The sequence below is a fragment of the Clarias gariepinus genome, chromosome 15 (assembly GCF_024256425.1).
Source record: "Clarias gariepinus isolate MV-2021 ecotype Netherlands chromosome 15, CGAR_prim_01v2, whole genome shotgun sequence".
In the NCBI taxonomy this organism is placed as follows: Eukaryota; Metazoa; Chordata; class Actinopteri; order Siluriformes; family Clariidae; genus Clarias; species Clarias gariepinus.
Window position 1 is genome coordinate 8807896 of NC_071114.1, and position 19845 is coordinate 8827740.

The following is a 19845-nucleotide window of genomic DNA, read 5'->3' on the forward strand; positions in this document are numbered from 1 at the left end:
TGTACTGTAGGTTTAACTTGTGTTGAGACCTCAGTACTTAACAAAATCCCCAGAGATGAGCACTTTCTCAAATCAAAAGCATGAAAACCTATTCTCCCACAAAATAATTCTTTTAATTAACTTGTCTCTTGAAAATTCCAAAAGATTAGTACACACTCCAGATTGTGGCGTTGTATTAAAATAATGCACGCTTGCATATCCTGCTGCATCACGTGACAGTTTGGATGGAATATTCTGTAAATACGTATATTCCATGAGATTACAATACTCAATACTCATGACCCACTCGTCATTTCTTCGTACCATATTTTGCTTCCTGTATTATTAATGTATTCTTAAGGAATAGTTCTCCAGGCTTCCTGAAGGACTTTTTTAGTCTCTCAGTTTCAGACCTGACCAGTTTCAGAGGAATGTTTTTTTTTCCTTGTTAAGCCACACAGTGACATATCAATCATTGAACCTTAGAAAAACATTTAACTTAAATAATGAACCAGTGAGAAACAGGTGCAGATGATCAGGCCGGTGATTAGTGTACTGGTGATGCTGAATGCTGAGGGGTTGAAACAGACGAGAGGGGAAATGAGGTCGCTGCCAAGGCTGTTACATAAACAACCACTTTTTAAACTGTTTCTTTAGGCACTTTGCAGCCTGTCACGGTTAAACATTTGTTTTCATTTCTTAATTAGATATACATCATTTAATTTAAATGAATATAAAGAAATGGGGGGTGGCTTTAGGCTTTTGCGCAGTATTATATTCATCTGATCAAAACTTTTCCAGATGGATAAACACAATTATAAAAGTCTATAAAAACTTTCCCCAGGTTATAGATTTGGACAGAAATAACTTAAGCACTGTTAATTACATGTTTCCAAGTTTATTGTGGGAAAATAGTTTTTAGCTATAAACTTTAATGAATGTAAAAATGGTCAAATTGTTGGCCTGCATCATGCAAAGAAAACAACTAAGGAGATTGAAACTGAAACTACTGAAAATGCATTACAAATTCTACAGCACCTGTACAGGTAGTACTGAACCATCAACTTTGTGCTTAATGTGTAATAAATGTGATTGGGAAAAAAAAAATCATGAACAGGGATCCCTTATACTGTACACTTGGTAAAGTTACATCATGAAAAATGGACAGTAGAAAGCAGAGCAATGTGAAGTGAAAGTAAGAGCATTTTCACATTCACAATGTAATGAGATCTCACGGGATTAAACAGCTGTGTGTCCATAAGAAAACCACTTGTTAGTGAGACTAATCAGAAAAAAGATTAAGTCTGATAGGGAGCATAAAGATTAGACTTTGGAGCAATGAAAATGGGTGTGTCAGGGTAAGAAGGGAAGCGCATGATGCGATGCACCCATCATGCCTAATGTCCACTGTACAAGCCTCTGGAGGCGGTGTTATGATCTGGGGTTGGTCACTCATAGCAAACACTATGTCTTGTAGAAAGAAGAAGAAACGGCTTTATTTTAATGGGGCGTTAAAGTGTTGAATGATTTTATTTTTTTTTTAAGCTCACTAGACTATTATCAGTTCATTCGCATTAGAAACGGTTTAATATCGAACCCTGACCTAAATATTTTCAGTGTTGAATCACATTAAATCCCATTTCCTTTAGGCGTTATCTACACAGTGGTAGTGCGTGTCTTTCAAACGGCGAAAGACACCCAAGGTTTTCTATCCGCTCGACTTCAGCACTTTTTTGTTTTATGACGGGGTCGTCACACTGATCTCGTCCAATTATTAGTCCAATCCCAGCTTTATTTTATGGTCGGTTTGTCTCCCTTATGATGGCCCATCTGTCACTCTGAACTGTGGAAGGTAAGCCAAAGAGGGAACGCTAGAACACGCTACTGTCTCTATAGACAGCTCTGAAGACATGGATCCAGACTTCCACCATGTCTTGCTGATTAAAGGGACACAGCTAGTAATTCCACCATGGGTATTTCTGGACTATTAATCTTTACCCAACAGACCTTATATACAGTATGTGTGTGTGTGCGTGGATTTCTTTTAACTTCGTAAGCTGTCTGTTAGCTTTAAAAAGGTTGTCTGTAGGTTGGATTAATGGAGGATGAATAGCGTTAACCTGCTTCTGTATGAGAAAAGCCCTGTTCCTACTGTGGACTTTTAAAACCTCCTCCTCAGCACTTCCTTTAAGCTTGTATTATATTGGCTCAGGGCACGATGACCGACCATCAAAGTTCTTGGCAAAAGTATTATCGTCTCTAAATAATTAGATCTGTCGAGTCATTAATTTGTGGAAGAGTTTGGAACAGAAATGTGCGATGCGGCGCAGACTGATATTTATTGCCGTCAGCGTCAGACGGCTCATTGCTCTCCGTCTTCCAAGGTGATAGAAGCAGGGTCTTTCCTTTCATCTCTTCCCTGTAGCAAGGAGTCTCCATATTTAGTTAGTTTTTTTTTTTTTTCTTTTCCAAAACTCAAATATAAAATCACTCTGGGTTCAGGATATTATAATTATTGATTATATTTTAGTGGAAATTGTACACCGTAACTCAAATATAAGGAAAAATCACCTGACAATAAAACATTGCTGCTTCAGGGGTTGTTTCACACCCGTTTGTTCAAAGGCTCATGTGAAGATTCATGACGTTCTAAATGTTCCAGGATAGATTTCCTCTGCCAGGAGGTTAGGCAAGATCGATCTTTCACTATAATGATGAGGAAAAACATCCAAATTAGCACGGAAATTGTTGCAGAGAAACTAAATCCAGGTTTTAAAATCATGTTTCATTAGAGGATCACGGTTTATGCACGCGCACACACAGAAAATAAACCAGAGCTAGAAATGTTCAGCCAGGAGATCAAGTCGAAGAACCTTATACAACATATAATATAATTTTGTATAAATCATCTACCTAATGAAATATCTATTTAAATTAGTCTACTAGTTATATTAGTGTAAAGAGTCATTACAGTATATCAATATTAATTTAATAGGTTAAAAAAAGGTTTTTGTCTGTACATTTTTGTCGCTCTTTTAATGAAATCTTTATACGTTTCGTTCATTGGAGGACCCGAAGCCAGTCTCAGAAAAAATTTTTTGTATGTCACACAAAACTATAAGGAATTAAATGAAGCTTTTGTATTACTTAGATATCTGCCTGAGGTTTAACCTGCACCATATATGAAATCAAAATGTTGAGTAATAGCGATGTTACTGTATGAAGTTATGGTAAACAAACACCTGCAGCAATAGATATCAATTAAAAAACCTGAACTGAATATTTTTACTGGGATTAATTCATATTTTCACCTCAGAAATAACCACTAAAGTGGCATAAGTGAATTTTATTTCTTTGTATCAATAAGTTAGCAATATGTGTACGTGCTAACTTGCTAACCAACCTGAATCAATAATATCAATGATTACATTAAAGCTGATCAGTTTACTTTTAGCTTTAGCATTTTTACGCACTATGTTTCTACAAACGTTTTTCCTGCCAACAACGGGTATTTACGATAATTTATTATATATGTGTGAATGTGACAAAAAAAAAACTATGCTATTCTCTATATTCACTTTTCTTTTGTGTTCTTCCAGCTGTGGGAAATCTCCTCAGGAGAGATGCTTTTGTCAGTCCTCTTTGATGTCAGCATCATGTCAGTGACCCTTGACCCTTGTGAGTACTTCCTGTTCTGTGGAGGAAGTGATGGGAATATCTTCCAGGTCTCCCTCTGTAGCACGGTAAGTGGAATTGTTCCCATTTTAAATATAATTTTTTGGATTCCTGAATTTTAGGTTTTATATAAATTTGTTATAAAATTTCAGGAAGTGGAGGAGCAGGTAAGTGTTAAGGTACTGTAGTGTTCAGTTACAGAGGGCAGGCAGCAAACAGTCCAAAGTCTTGAAGGAAAAAAAGCAGTGTTTAAAAACTAGCGAGGGTCATGTGACGAGCGATCGGAATGAACACCAGGATCTCAGAAAGAATTTGAGCGACAGAATATCAATATCAGTAAACAAAGCTTGACCCATGAGGAACGGAGAACTCTGAACAATACCAAGTTTGGTGTGTTTAGTATTATGGGATGTTTGGTGTGCGCTAAAAGAGTTGTCAGGGGGTATTGATTCAGTGTGTATAGCGAGAAATCAGATGATGGTGTATGTGTGTGTATGTGTATGCTGAGGGGCATAACTCCAGGGCGGCCATGTTCAGTGCAGCCACCTGTGAGCTGGACAAAGTAAAGAGACCCTAGGGAAACTATTACTCAAGTAAAAAGTTGTCAATTTTTATTTGTACGCGAATAAAAGTCCAAAAGTCCTTACTTTTAAATAAACTTTAAAAGCACACAATAGCCTTTAAGTCCTACTAAAAGTCTCTCTCTCTCTGTCTTTCTCTTTCTCTGTACATCCTGACTGTCTGACCTTGTTTCTTTGAGGTCTGCAAAAATCTCTGCTTCGGATTTCCAACACCTGCTACATGATTGAGCATTTCATGGAGGGAAGGCAAATCACACAATTACGTGTATGGTACAGTAACAGTCAGCGGGTTAACAGTAATTACTCAGCAGTATCACTTTAGATGGTACATAATGTACCACTGTTATTATACACTGTAACGCCACAATGCAGAAATATAGCGAAGTAGAAGGTACAGATATGTGTTGTAGTGGAGTAAAAACAAAAATATGCACTGATAAAACTGCTCAGGGAAAAATACAGATCTGTGAAAAATGTACGTAAAATGTTACCTTCCACCACCGGAGCTGCAATCCTTTACAGAATCTGGTGCATGATAAAACCAGAGTAGTTTCCTTTTATCCAGAGTCTTCTTTGACTGTTATTTAGTTTGTTATTCTTGTGTTTGGCTCATGCAGATTATTACAAGGTTGAGTCAAAAATGGTCCGCACTCCGGTTATATTAAGACTTCTGTTGGAAGCTCTGTCTTATCAGAGCTTTCTGTTTAAGTCTATCGTCTCCCCGGACACTGCTGTGCAGGTGTGAACGTGCTACTTCAGTTCATTTGTAACTGCGGTGCGGGCAAAACTGGATGTCTCTCTTGTTATTTGCATGTGATTTTTAACAAAAAAATTTTAGTGGTCTGAGGGTGCTAAAACATCACACTGAACAGCATAAACAGAAGCGTTTGGATATCTGCAAACAAAATTTGTAGCAATACTCTAAGGAAGGTGAAAGTTTCTTAAAGAGAATCATTACTGGTGATGAGACATGGACTCATCACTACGAGCCTGAGAGCAAACAGCAGAGGATGGAACAGAAACATCATCAATTGCAAACTGAGAGAAAGTTCAAAAGTCAACCGTCAGCTGGAAAATTTATGCTTACAGTTTTCTGTGATTTTCAAGGGCCAGTATTGGAACATTATCAGGAAAAAGGTTCAACAACTCCAACAAAATTAAATTAACTGTGCCCGTGACTAATACCCAAGAGCGTTGTGATCTTGCAGGACGATGCACATCTGCATACTGAGTTTCTGATGAAGAAATGATGGCAGCGGTGCATTTTTGGCAATAAACATTTTTTAATGAGGGAATAAAAGAGGGTGTTGACAGATTGACAAAGTGTAAGCAAGTAGATTATGTAGAAAAAATATTCGTCTAGTATTTGTCTTTTCTAAGTTAAATTAAAATACATTCTACAGCCAGAGTGTGGATTATTTTTGACTCACTCTTCCAGTGTGTAGCTGCCTCAGGTATCTGTACCTTTTCTTTGTCCCTAGCATCTAGACCATACTCTTAAACACACACAATTGCATTTGAGTAAAAAATAAATTAATGAAAAAATGGCGTATAGAGAATTGTTTATTGCAGTTAATCTTTTAAGAATTGATATACTGTATTTTTTTTTTGAGACTGAACACGTAATGAAATCTGGTGCAAATTCGGATTATTTTCTAGCTCTTCTTAGACAAATTACCTAACTGATTCTTCAGTCTTTTGCATCACACTTAAATCACACAGACTTTCACTTTTACTGCAAAATATTTGGTCTGTTCTGCAAATACACACTAATACAATGCTGCTATGAGAAAATAACGCACTTTTACCAATGCTTCACCGCTCTGAACTCTTCTTTCTCACTTATAAGTGTGTTATTTCCGAATAACAGAGCGGTCAGGTCTGTGTTTACACTTTTATAGCAGTGATATTACATTAAGTGTACATTTAATGATGTGGAACGTCTGCAAAGCGACTCGGCTCCTGTTATCACGTTATTTACGTTATGGCAGCGTTAAAAAGTCTTTCCTTGTTATTTTGGAGAGAAACTGGAAAGCATAAACTTCTCAGTCTTAAAGACTTTCCTGTGCTGTGAAGTATTACAAAGCACAGTGCATGGCAAAAAGCGTGGAAGACTCCTGTCATAACTGTTATATACACACGTCCTAACAAAAACGTCATCACACCAACGACTGTATGTGGGTTTTTTTTCTTGTTAGAAAACTTAATTAAAATCATATTAGTTTTAGATCATGTGCCAAGTCTGCTACGCAAGTCCCTATAAATAAGCGGTTACTATAGAAACATCTAAATATTACAGCAAGCGCATTAACATCGACATGTCATTTGTGTTACAAGCCGAGCTGTGACATTACACACTAACACACACCGTCTGACCAATCAGATAAGTGTTTAACCGCTCTAATATTCCCAGTCTACATTATAGTTGTGGATTTGTGAAGTGTAAACCTCTACACTCTGTACACTCTTGCTTATTTCCTTTAACTGTGTTGATTCACTGTGACAGGTTCATTTCTCACAATAAAGTCCTTCAGCTTTGTGGGTTTTTTTATGTGCAAAGGTTAAGGCACGAGGGGAAATAAAAGCGCACACCGTGCTGAGGAGTAGAGATGTCCGGGGGAGTCCTGGCCTTAAGGAGTGCTGTCACCTCGAGCCGGCTTTTTACACGGACACGGCATGAAACGGAATTTCTAATATATATATATTTTTTATTTAAAGTGAAAGGCTCGAGTTTTATTACATCAGGGGATTATATTATAGATTTTTTACTTATTTGTGTTGGAAATTAGGATTCCAGGACAGAATCACTGGTTAGCGTACACACTTAGCGTCCCATGATTTTAAAGTAACTGTAAATTTGTATTATTTTAAATTCATGAATTAGACATCTACATTTATAAATTGAACGTATGCAGACTTGATTCTGAACACAAAAGGAATTTATAAAATGTACATGCCCTACTTTTGAAAAAAATAGGTACAGTGGTACCTTGGCAAACAAATTTAATCAGTTCCAAGTGCGAGTTCTTAAGGAAAAATTTTGTACTGTATTGCGAAACGCACTTTCCCATAGGAAATAATGTAAATGCAGATAATCCATTCATGCCACCAAAAAAATATTACCAATAGTACGAATTTCCAACACTATCATCATATTTTCGCATATAAATACAATCAAAACATTTAGAAAAAACAAGTTGTTTAGGGATAGTAACGGCACTATTAATAGTAAATAGTGCAAATTAATTGTCAAAAGCAACGCGTCATTAATATCAGAACTCAAAAGTCCATTGCATTTGTGTAGCATTTGCTGATTAAAGGGTCTAATGTTTTGGATGTGCCACACATAGTGGCGTGCACAGCATTTTATACAGCTAAACACATTTAATTGCTTTTTTCATTAATCACATCAAGGGAAAAATTAACCCTTGACCAAAGCGATGGAAGTAAATAAATGAATTAAACTTAAATTGCAAGCGTGATTGCTGCATAGTGGGAGTGCGCACACAGCTGCAAGTGGTCAGACATTATCTACACACACACAAACACACACACACTGTTGCAGGGAGAGTATTATTTCTCTTGTATGACTCACATTATTGCTTAGAGATCCCCTTAATCTGAAGAGAAGATGGCTCATTTTTATAGATTGTAGTTTTTTTAAGTATAGTGATCAGTATCTAACAGACTGGAGTATCTAAACTCAGTATATGGACCTTATTTGTTGTATGCTTTCAGCTTTACTATCACTATTAGTCGGGGGATACCGTATCTAAGTGCCGATTCAAAGCCCCCCAGGAACTCTTTTAATGGAAATGGCTTGGGGTGAGGCCAGGATTGTACGAGGGAGGTGGCAATAACTCACAGCCGAGTTCCTGTAATGTGCAAGGTGTGGTGATTTATTGATCGTGTGTACACTTCCCATGGACAGTTGCGTCTCTTCAAGTTGGTGACAAGTTATCCATTGATTTTCAAAAATCGGTTTCATGCCTTCATTCACAAGAAAGTCCTGGTTTGACTTAAACGACCATCATCAATTCTGTGGATAACTGATGACATATTTTTTGTACTTGAACCTTACGAATTTTGGTACTTTCACCATTTCAAGAATTGTGGGTGTGTACTGTATTTTGGATTAAAGTCATTTTGAATTTGTTTTCATATACATTTTTAAGTTTTATGTCTTGGTTTTTTAATCCTTAATATAAAATGTTGCAGACCATGCAAATTAGGAAAAAAAATGTTTTTCAGATGCGAATTTACTTTAACTTTCTTCACTCATACTAAAACTAATTAAAAGAATTTTATTACAACTACTACGTTAATTAATTCACATACAGTAGTATTAACGTAAACCAGTTACCTATTGTAAAATTGTGCAGATGTTGGCACTTAAGGTTTAAACCATAATTTTAATCCGCGTTCAATAGATAAGCGGCGTCTGTAACATGGCCGTAGCTGAACACCAGCAACCTGGATTTACTCGATTTGGTTTTGTTCAGGGCTTTAAAAATGCATGTTTGCACATCTTTGGGACAAAGTGTGCTAATGTACCTCAATTCAATCACAAGGAACCGGTGTACACAATTAAATTAAGTAAATCCAACAAGATTTTTTTTCTTTTTAGTCTAGGGGTCCTATCATTTAATTTGCGAATAGATCAGCCGTGTTAAATTGTCTCATTACATTAAAAAGGACTCGATGTGCTGTAAGGATATGGGTCCAGGACAGAAAAAAAATGTGTATAAAGTACTCTTCAGCCTAATACAGATCTTTTTGCCTTTTTTTGATATAAAAAATAAATAAATAGAAGAATTTTAATGTCTTCCAAAATGACTGATTCCAAGATAAATTAAGTATTATTTAAGTCCAAATCAATGACATGTGGCTTAAAGCTCTTCTAGTAAACAATGGACAGAGATCATAGCATAGCAAGTCCTTCAGGAATGTTTTCTTGACAAAATTCTTTAAGCCCACAAAACCATAGGATTCAGCAGATCACTACACATTACTTTTCTGTATTGACTTTTTTTGTTATCCTTTTTGTATGGTTAATGATGAACCTGGTGAAAGAGTCAAATTTGTTTCTTTATATCCATACTTGGTGAAAAATTTGGGTTTAAAGAGCTCTGTCATGAACAAAAATGTTTTTGTCGTATCCTTAGTGTTGTGCTTTTGTATTAAAAAAAATGTTGTCCAGGTTAACTGTAAACGCCAGAACTAATTAAGTCATAAATACTAAGAGGTTGATACTTAGGGCCTGTCCACACGGAGACGCGTTTCGCTGTATACATATACATTTTATCGTATTGGCGTTTCGTCCACACGGATCCGGCGTTTTAGGAGACTGAAACCGCTATTTTTTAAAAAATCGGGTCCCAAAGTGGATAAATCTGAAAACGACACCCTTGCGTCTTCATGTGTACGGCCAATCCGTATATTTTATGAAACAATGATGTCATCACATCATGTGTCGACTGCGTCACACGTAATAGCAACAACAGTAATGGCGGACTACATGATTGTGTTCGTGTTGCTACAAGGCCTAGTAGCTTTATTACAGCAAAATCTATTGCTTCTATGCAACTGTTATGAGCAACAAGCGATAATGGACAACACAATCTTGGTTCGTATACAGCGCGAAGGTTTTGCGCATGCTCAAAGTCTTCTTCTCCGTGTATAGTGTATCTCTATGGCAGAATTACAGCGCCCCATACTGGTCTGGCATATATACTACACCGTTTTCAGTGGTTTCGTGTGTACGCAGATATTTCTTGAGACGGCGCCGTGTTCACGAAAAAAATGATCAGATAGGGAACGCACCGGCTTCGTGTGGACGGAGCGAGGCAGGTTGCATTATCCTGCTACTGCTGTCAGGAAATACCGTTTCCATGAAGGGGTATACCTGGGGTGCAACAATGTTTAGGTAGGTGTGTATCAAAGTAACATTCACATCAATGGCAAAACCCAAGGTTTCCCAGCAGAACATTGCTCAGAGCCTCTGACGGTTTGTCTACTTTCCATAGTGCGTCCTGGTGCCATCTCTTCTCTTAAGTAAGAGACGCACATGCGCCAGCCATATGATATAAAATGATGAATATCAGACCAGGCCACCTTTTTCCATTTCTCTGGGGTCCAGTTCTGATGCCCATCATAGGAGCTTTTGGGAATGGACCATGATCAGCATGGGCACCGTTCTACTGCTATAGAACAGCATATATAGAAAACTACAGACAGCCTTCTATCATTACCAGCATTCATTGTTTGAGCCATGTGTGCTACAGAAGACATTCTAGATTTTAGTCGCCATGTGCATCATTGAGCCTTGGGTCAATGATGCACATGACGACCCTATTGCCAGTTCACTGGTTGTCCTTCCTTTGAGCATTTTTGTAGGCACTAACCATTGGAGACCTAGAATACCCCACAAGGTATTGGACCCAATGGTCTAATGAATCACAATGTGGGCCTTATAAAAGTCTCTCCAGATTATTAAATTAAATAAAAAAACTTCTAATACACCAACTTTGAGAACTGACTGTTAACTTGCTTCCTAATATACTGAACACTACCAATCAAAAGTTTGGACAAAAGTTTGAATTTATTTTATACATTCTTGAACAATATTATTTTTTTTCGTTTTTTTTTTTTTTTTTAAACTATGAAATAACACTAAGGCAATTTTGCCAATGAAGTAACAACAACAGTCGTGTTTAACAGTGTAACAGTGTTTTTTCGATATTCTTCGCATATCCCAACTTTGTTAGTAGGCAGAGTTTAGACCACAGGGTCGGCCATTGTATGGCGCCCCTAGAGAGGACAGGGTTAAGGGCCTTCCTCAAGGGCCCTGGCGTTCGAACTGCCAGCCTTCTGATTGACAACTCTGTGAGCCTTAACACACACAGACACCACAGCCCCACCACATGAAAGTCAGCCTTTTTTAAACAGTTCTTGCAGGAACAGAATTGTCAAGTGCATTTGCAAAATCCATCAAGCACCATGATGAAACTGGCTCTCATCAAAACCTTTCCAGGAAAGCAAGACCAAAAGTTACCTCTGCTGCCGAGAAATCCTTAGAGTTACCAGCCTCAGAAATCAAGAGGTTCAATTAAGAGTATCTTAATATTAACCAGTTAAAGGAGATTATTGCATATTTTGGATGCCTTCAGCATTGTTTTATAATGTAGGGAAAAAATGTATAAAAAATCAGGAAAGCCCATGAAATTAGAAGGCATGTCAAACTTTGGACTGTTGCTGTATTATCACCCTTGACAGATGCAACTTTAATGAGAAACTCACCGTTATTCACTTCATCTGCCAGCAGTTTTAAAGTTACGGCTGATGTGTGAACTTTTCCGTGTTACGAATAGAGCAATTAAAACATGCCTCCTTCAGCTTTCCCTCTCTCATTTACAAAGTGCGAAACTCTTCCAGTTTCACTAACTTTACTGATGTATGTAATGTATCTCATTATTAAAAATGTAATGCTTTGAGTCATTTCTACTAATCATGTGAATTTTAAATCCTAGCCAGACTAGAGAGCGCCTGCTGAAACCGTTGGTATATGAATAGGAAATAAATGACTTTTGGCTGTCTATAGCGTAATCCATGCCTTTGAACTCCACTTGTCATGTTTAATTGAGAATCCTCGAGCAAGCCATTAGGAAGTGGCGTAATGATTTGAGTCAGCAGCAGTGCTGGTGCAGTTTAGTAATCTTTACCACCCTCGTATCTGCAGCGACTTTTTTCCCCCTCCCTAATTGATGCGATTAAGTCAATTGATCAAACCATTTAGAAGATGGTCAGGGCCAAAAAACACACTTTAGGCTAATGGATGTTGAAGCAAGGATCTTGAAGCTTTGTACCTGGATCGTGAGCTAATTTGCTTAGAGCTTGTTCTCAGTTCCTGCCACATTTGTCTTCCTTTTTATAATAAATGTTTTCTTTTTTCCTTTTTCTCTCTTTCTTTTTACATCGACAGGCTTTGAGTCGGGATAAGACCTTCCAGTCAGACGGCGAAGGCAATCAGGTGTTCAAAGGCCACAGGTAAGCTGATAATGACTTTTAGTTCTTGTACAGGTCAGGCCAGAGGGAATAGTGAAGTCTGCCTTATAAATAGCGACTGGTTTGCTCTTTTACTGCTTTAATGTTCTCCTAAAAGCATCTTACCCGAGCTTTTTATTTAGCTTTTTGCCCAGATTTTCTCCAGTTTTGTCAAAGCCAATTCCCACCTGCTCCTGTATTGCTTGACAGCTGCCAACCTGTGATAGCGATGCCTAAGGCTGAGAGTGCTGATATGCATTGCTGATGTGTTATAGGTGTGTTTCTTAGTGGGTGGGGAAAAAAAACTTTTCTAACTGCCTGTCATATGACCCTGTTTAGACATTGATGCTCTGTCCCAGATTATCTCCAGTTGGATGAAGCATGAGGAATTCTTAGAATTCATTTTAAAATGTTCCTCTGGTAAATTTTGAAATGTCAGCTAAAAAGGTATTTTCACATATTACTCTTAGTCAAAGTAGTGAATAAGAAGAGAGCTGATCCTCTGGTGGGAGTAGACTGAGCCTGTCACTCTTTCTGGAAGATATGCGACGAACTGCTCTTCTAGCAGCAGATAGACGCGGATAACTTCTCTGGTGATGTTGCAAGTTAAATCCTGATAGTCCACCTTTCATAGGTGGATCAGCATTGGCGACATCTGCAAGTCTGAGTGTAGAAGAATGAGTGACTGATGAATTGATCGGAGCAGAGGGGATAAATTGCGATTAGAAGCAAACTCCAGAGAATCTTCCTGTTTTTGGCGTCCTTGTCCTAGTACCTTGAAGGACGATTGGTGTTTGCTCAGTTCTGTGGACAAGACTGATTTGATGGGACTCTTGGAGGACGACGAGGGACACGATCACCATGGCAAAGTAGAGGAACTACTGTTGCTGATGACGGTTATCTTAAATCGGTGCTTGCGCTGACATTTTGTTTATGGCCCAAAGTCCCCCACCCATAAACTCAGGACACGGGAAATGCAGTTTGCCTTTTCTGGCGTCTGGAAACAGAAAAATCCAAGTCTGAAAAATGTTTCTGCCTCATTCAGCATATTCAGTGCTTCTGCTGCAAATGAAATGATTCTTTGAAATATCCACCACTTTACATGTACATGTAACCTTAACGTAATAGTTAACTAACTGATTTAGGTTTAAATCCCCAAGAATGGAAAATGAAAGCACTATGTAAGGTGTTAAATCCCTTGTTCCACACAATAAGTAGTGCCTATGATCAGGAGTTACAGAGGGATTTGGAATTCAGCTGTGTAATAGATACACAGATGGTTCAGGGGCAGTTCGGAATGACAGAAGTAGTTATAAGTGTTGTTTAATATGAAATAACGTTATCAGATATGTTTTCTTGCTTAGTCCTTCCGTGACTGGTTTTGAATGTTGGTTTGAGTACTTTTTGAGTAAGTAACAACTCTTTTGTCCTCCTGAAGGAGGCGTGGCCATGGCGTACAGACTTTGTGATGTCAGATGTGAAAGATCTATAGAATGCTTACCCTTTTCCATGACTCTTTCATTCACAGTTAGTATGTTTTGGTAACTTTTTGGTAACTATGAAACAAGATCTTATTTAGGATGAAGTATGTATGCTAATGACATTCAGCAGTCCTCTACAGACATCATTTAAAACAGGAATACATTTTCCTCCTAAAATATGATTTATATAGATGCACTTTACTTATTCATTGCTCCATATCTGAGCAATCCTAAAATTAAAATAAAAAGTTGACCATACCAGTTTGGCACCTGAAGTCTTGTGTAGTCTTTACATAGATGTGTGAAATGACCATGCGCCCTCCTTCAGCAGGAAAGATTTGTACCTGCATCCTAAAATGGATTACTGATGCATCCCAACCATGCCAAGCAGCACTGGCCCGATTGCAGATTTGTTTTCTGTGTGCAGGAACTTAGTGATGTGCCTGTCTGTGTCCATGGACGGTACGCTGCTGCTGTCAGGTTCGCATGACGAGACTGTCAGGATGTGGGATGTTCAGAGCAAGCAGTGCATCCGCTGCATCAGCCACAAAGGTGAGTTCCACCCACTCCTCTGGCAGCGTCTCCCGCTCTTTCTGCCGCGCTCTCTTCTCTGCATTTTAAACCGCGTCACGCACCGAACCTCTGCTCATAAACATCCATCATTGCTTAGTCATGTTTCCAGCACTCGCCAAATGACCCCTCGTGCTTGGTTCACTTATGAACTCATCTATGTCTCAGTTTTGTAGATATAATTTCTCTTCAGCCGAGAACCATCCTGCGCATAGCTTGTGTGTGACTTGGCAAAAAAAAAAAAAAAAAAAGGATTTGTGTTTTTGTTAACTGCTGTCTTAGAAAAAAGATGTTATGCAAAGACAGTACAACACAAGCAGGACAATCCAAAGAGCACCTTCTTATCAAGTGTTTGCATTTCATGAATATTCACGTTCTTATTTACAAATGATTTTATCTCACTATAACGTGGATGCACCTCGCATCCTTTAGAACTGCTGATGCGTTTTTGCTTAAGTTATCGGGATTAAAACACATCATATTCGTTCTTTTTTAACGATATATTCAATTTTAGCAAAAAAGTATGCTTAAGGTTTTGCGCTGGGCGGACGCCAAGCAGTTAGTCAGTTGTATTTGTTGAAGTCTAGAAGGAAGGAATAAAGCCAGACGCCTCACTTTAGCGGTTTCATTAGCTTTTGCTGTCACTGTTATGAAATGCACCCTTTCCATGAGCAGAGTCAAAAAGTCGCAAGAATTCCGATCAAGTCACATGAAAATGTAATGGATCTATATCTGATCTGATGTGTTTCAGATCCAGTCTGAAAAAATATATATATAACATTTGAGTCCAAAATTTAATTTAGATTTAAGTCACTTCAGCTGGTAATGTGAACACAGCTTTATTGACGTAGTCTAAATCAGAATTCAAAATAACAGATTCCATGTGGTTTGAGCTGTTTACATTGGTATGAAAAAAAGTCAGATCTGAGTCAAAATAAAAGTATTTGTCCAAACTTGCAAATCCAAATACATGTACCTCTATATGGAGTTGGTTCCTCTTTTGCAGCTTTAACAGCTTCCACTTCTCTTTGCAAGGTTGTTTACAAGAGTTTGGAGTGTTTCTGTGGGAATTCGAGCTCATTCATTCTCTAGAGCATTTATGAGGTCAGGCACTGATGGCTCCTAATCTCCGATCCAGTTCATCCCAAAGGTGATGGGGTTGAGGTCAGGGAACTCATCAAACCATGTCTTTATAGTCCTTGCTTAGTGCACTGGGACACAGTCATGTTGGAATAAAAAAAGGCCATGATGTCCTCGTCCAAGATGTCTTGGTATGCTGGGGATTGTCCTTCACCAGGGATAAGAAGCCTGATTAAAACACCTGAAGTCAATAATTTACAGGTTTGGCCAAATATTCTTGTCCATATTCAACTGGCAGTGTGAACATAGTCTTAATCTGATTAGTTTGTTTTGGGACATTACAGTATGGTTTTGAAGAAACTGGGATTTAGGGACTGTGGACAATAATTATTTTCCTTTTTTAGGGCCTGATTTTTCTTTATCCAAGCAATATTCTGGGGTTTCTGGGTTCCCTGGTCATTCCAGTGTTTACATCCAGGTGTTCTTATCTACGAATGAAGCATGACAAATTCATTGTTCTTAATCATTTTAATAAAAAGTAATGAAGTGAAATTTCTTTACCAGATTGGATAGTGTTTTAGACAATAAGGAAAATTTTTTTTTTGCTTTATACAAAGCCTTGTTTTTTAAATTAGCTTCAATATTATCATCATACAGGTTTAAAGCACAAGTATGTGCAGGCATATAATTCAGTAGATTACATCTCTAAATTACACAGACGACTTCCATTTGGAAAAGCACACAAAAAGAAACTGTATTTGAAGTTAATTGTAGTCGAAATGTTTGAGAGGCCTGCAACTGAAAAGATCTCGCCACTGATACACACTGTGTTCTTGCCGGCTGAATACAGTATCGATGGGATCTGGTGAATGTTGAGACCTTGATAGTTCTGGCTGCACAACTAACACCACATTCTCATAAAGTTGCAAACAATACATTCAAGGCTTTTTTTTCCTTTCCTTTAAACATTTGTTCCAATGCTGCTTTTACTCCAGTTAAAGAAGTTAAATTGCAGCACATTACCTGAAGTCTAGTTTGGAATTCCCTCCATGTATTTATAAGTATAAAAAGATATGATTAAAAAAGTGATATGGGGAAAATATTCTCAGAAGCTCTTATTGGCAATTACAGCTTCAAGACATCTATGGTAAGGAGGTGTTTTATTTTATTTCTTTTTTTCTTTGTCTTTTTTTTTCCTCCCCTTTGTGGCTCGATTTAATACACCTTTTCCTTTATGGAAAATCATCTTCAGTTACCCAATGTTATGTGGATCCCTCTGATGCATTTGCAGTTTTAAAATCGTATATTATAAATGATTAATCAGAGTCATGTCAGGAGATTGGCTGGACCATGCAAGGCCTTCTTAAGTTATTTAGTCTGTATGGCTCTTGTTAAAACATGCATCATCAAACATGCAGATTTTTTGTTTGTTTGTTTTGAACGATAAAATTAAATTCATATTTAATATATTGCTCCACTCAGGTTTTCTTTGATGATGTATAATGCCCCAGTACAGTTTGCAAAGAAGCAGCTCATAGGATTATTCCACCTCCGTACTTCACTGTGTGTTTTCCGTTCATGGGATAATATGCACAAACCTTCCTTCTCTGACGACGCCAAGCTGAATTATTGTTCCATAAGAGTTTTGATCTGTGTAAATGCTTTTAGACGCGCATCTCTGTGCTTCTTTTTTAGCACAGGAATTATGCATGAGGTATGAGAACGGAGCTGATTGTAATGCAGTTCATCGATTATTGTTCTCTGTGTAGCTGTTGCTTTCAGGTTATCTCTTTTTGATTGACTGCTGGCTCCTCTCAACCTTTCATATCATTAGTGAGAGAAAGGCATTGTGAAATCTTGCATGGCGCACCTCCCCGGGAATGATTTGCAGTCCCATGAACTTTTCCACCTGTTATATAAAAATGTTATCGCTGAGAACTTTAGGACGCTTCTGTGAATAGAGCTGACCTTCAGCTTTAATTCGAGCATATTTACATCTAAATCTGGCAAACATTGTAGAAATAACTGCGCTTTTATATGCAGCTCTGCCTTTTAAAGGATCCAGAAGTAATTGAGCAAAGTACCATAAAATCCTTTGCAGTCAAAGACAGCCTGAAATCTGGAATCCACAGATGCTGCGTTTCTTCCTTGCTGATGCTCTGCCAGGGCTTTTCTGCAGCTATCTTCAGTTCCTTCTTGTTCTTAAGGCTTTTTGCCAACAATAAATTGCCATCAATAAGTGTGTCAGCAGTCACATCATCGATAAATGTGATGCAACCTGTTCTGGGGCAGCCGTACACATCCATGCCGCAAGATGAAGTGATCATTCCTTCTTTTCTCCATACTCCATGGACATATGTCCTATATGTCTGTAGGATGTTGTTGCAGAACATTAATAGATTAGTAGATGTTTTAGCCAAAATCTAATCAGGTCTTCCGGTTTTCCACCTTGCACTAAACCCTTTGTATTTATTCTGGTCAAGACGTTGCTTGATTGTTGATTTAAAATTCTTCTTTTTTTTCTTTTTTTAATGAAACAAAAAAAACAATTTGTCATCCACGCCTTTCCAGGTCTCTTGGCATTCCTAATCTTACCAGTGTGTTCTTTCTTTTTATGAATGTATTTAATTGTTGATTTGGCCACAGCTTAATCCCTCTAGTGTACATTCGTGGCCAAAATTAATTATAAATTTTCACAAAATATGCTGCTTCATTGTTTTTAGATCTTTATGTAAGATGTTTCTATGGTATACTGAAGTATAATTACAATAATTTTATAAGTGTTAAAGATTTATTGACAGCTACATTAGATTTATGCAAAGGGTCAATATTTGCAGTGTTAACCCTTTCCTTTTATAACCTCCGCAATTCGCCCTGGCATGCTGTCAGTCAACTTCTGGGCCACATCCTGGCTGATTGCAGCCCATTCTTGCATAATCAATGCTGGGAGTTTGTCCAAAGTTGTGGATTTTTGTTTGTCCAGCCACTTTTTGAGGATTGACCACAAGTTATTAATGGGGATTTAGGTCTGGAGAGTTTCCTGGTCATGGACCCAAAATTTTGATGTTTTTTTTTCCCCTTTTGCTTTGTGGCAAGGTGCTGGAAAAGGCATTGATTGTTACCCAACTGTTCTTTTATGGTTGGGGGAAGTATACCATCCTTCATTCATGGTTGTCTTCTTAGGCAAAGTTGTGAGTGAGCCCATTTTCTTGGCCGAGAAGCAACCGCACACAGGTTCTCATGACGAGAGACAGGATGGGGTTAATGAATAAATAGCTTTGTTTGGGACCTGACGAAAAACAAATTTTGACATAAAAATCCATTCACAACGTCAGCCTTTTTTTTTTTTTTTTACCACTTTGGACAAACTGCCATCCTGAGCACAATTTCTGTAATAAACATACAAAACCTGACAAGTTTTAAGCCTCCAACACCTAACATGTTCTAAAGATACAAGTATGACAATTACTGGACTGACATTGCCATTTAGTTTATTTAAGATATCAGTTTACATTCCCTGTATCTGTAGGTTTATCATGCAGGTGAAAGTGGTGATGCAGTGGCACCAAGTCGCATCCCTTCACTCACCGAGCTGGTCCGCATACTGTATAAAAGTAAGATCTCTGTGAGATATAAGACTGAGACATTTTGGCCAATACGCCTACAGTAGGAGAAGCGATAGATCCCTGTGCCCCTACTACACAATTTCTCCATGAATTTCATCTATTTTTAACTTCTGTTGTACTGTGGAATTGTATTTTGTACTGCATAGTCATAAAGTAAAAAAAAAAAAAAAAAACATTAAGTATGTAAATTTAACCTGGATGAAAAGTATGAGTGGAGCTATAAACAAATGGCTATTAAATATAGATGATGAGAGCTACAATGAACAAATTGCTGTCTCTTTGAATTACCTGCAGCAATTAAACAAGCATCAAGAGCTTTGTGTTTTAGTTAATAACCTACCATGTGCTTGTCATCGTTCATCCGCTTAAGTCTTCGCAATCCCTCTAAATCTCAAGCTGCCGTTCAGCCTCGTTGCCTCCCTTTATTGTTGACAATAAGTTGATACGTACCATTTTCTTCCTCTATACCGTTTGTAAGTCCTTTTGCATTACTACTACTATCCTTAACGTGAATACCTTGAACTGCTTGCGAATTGAGAAATGGCAAAAAAAAAAAAAAAAAAGAATAATATTTTCAATTTGAGGGTTTATTCAACTCTTTCATCTAAAGCATTTGATCTTGAAGGCAATTAAGCCCACTTTCACGCTTATTTCCCAGATGCTGCTGATCCCTGCCCTCATTCCCTTTTATCTGTTTTCTTTAAGGTCTGCTGCTAGACACACATGTAGCTCAGCAGCGAACGAGACCCAAACAAATCACACCGGTAAACTCCCAGGCGTATGCGTTTTACAAAATTACTTTCCGGGCTC

General features: G+C 37.9%; 1 protein-coding gene across 1 annotated transcript in view; it reads left to right on the top strand.

The window, feature by feature from the left end:
* The window catches only part of wdr18 (WD repeat domain 18), an 87750-nt gene that overhangs the window by 42887 nt on the left and 25018 nt on the right, over nucleotides 1-19845 (top strand). The window contains exons 5-7 of the mRNA XM_053512624.1: nucleotides 3579-3722; nucleotides 12217-12281; nucleotides 14187-14311. Of these exons, the coding sequence (XP_053368599.1) occupies nucleotides 3579-3722; nucleotides 12217-12281; nucleotides 14187-14311 (334 nt within the window). The remainder of the gene's footprint in view (nucleotides 1-3578; nucleotides 3723-12216; nucleotides 12282-14186; nucleotides 14312-19845) is intronic.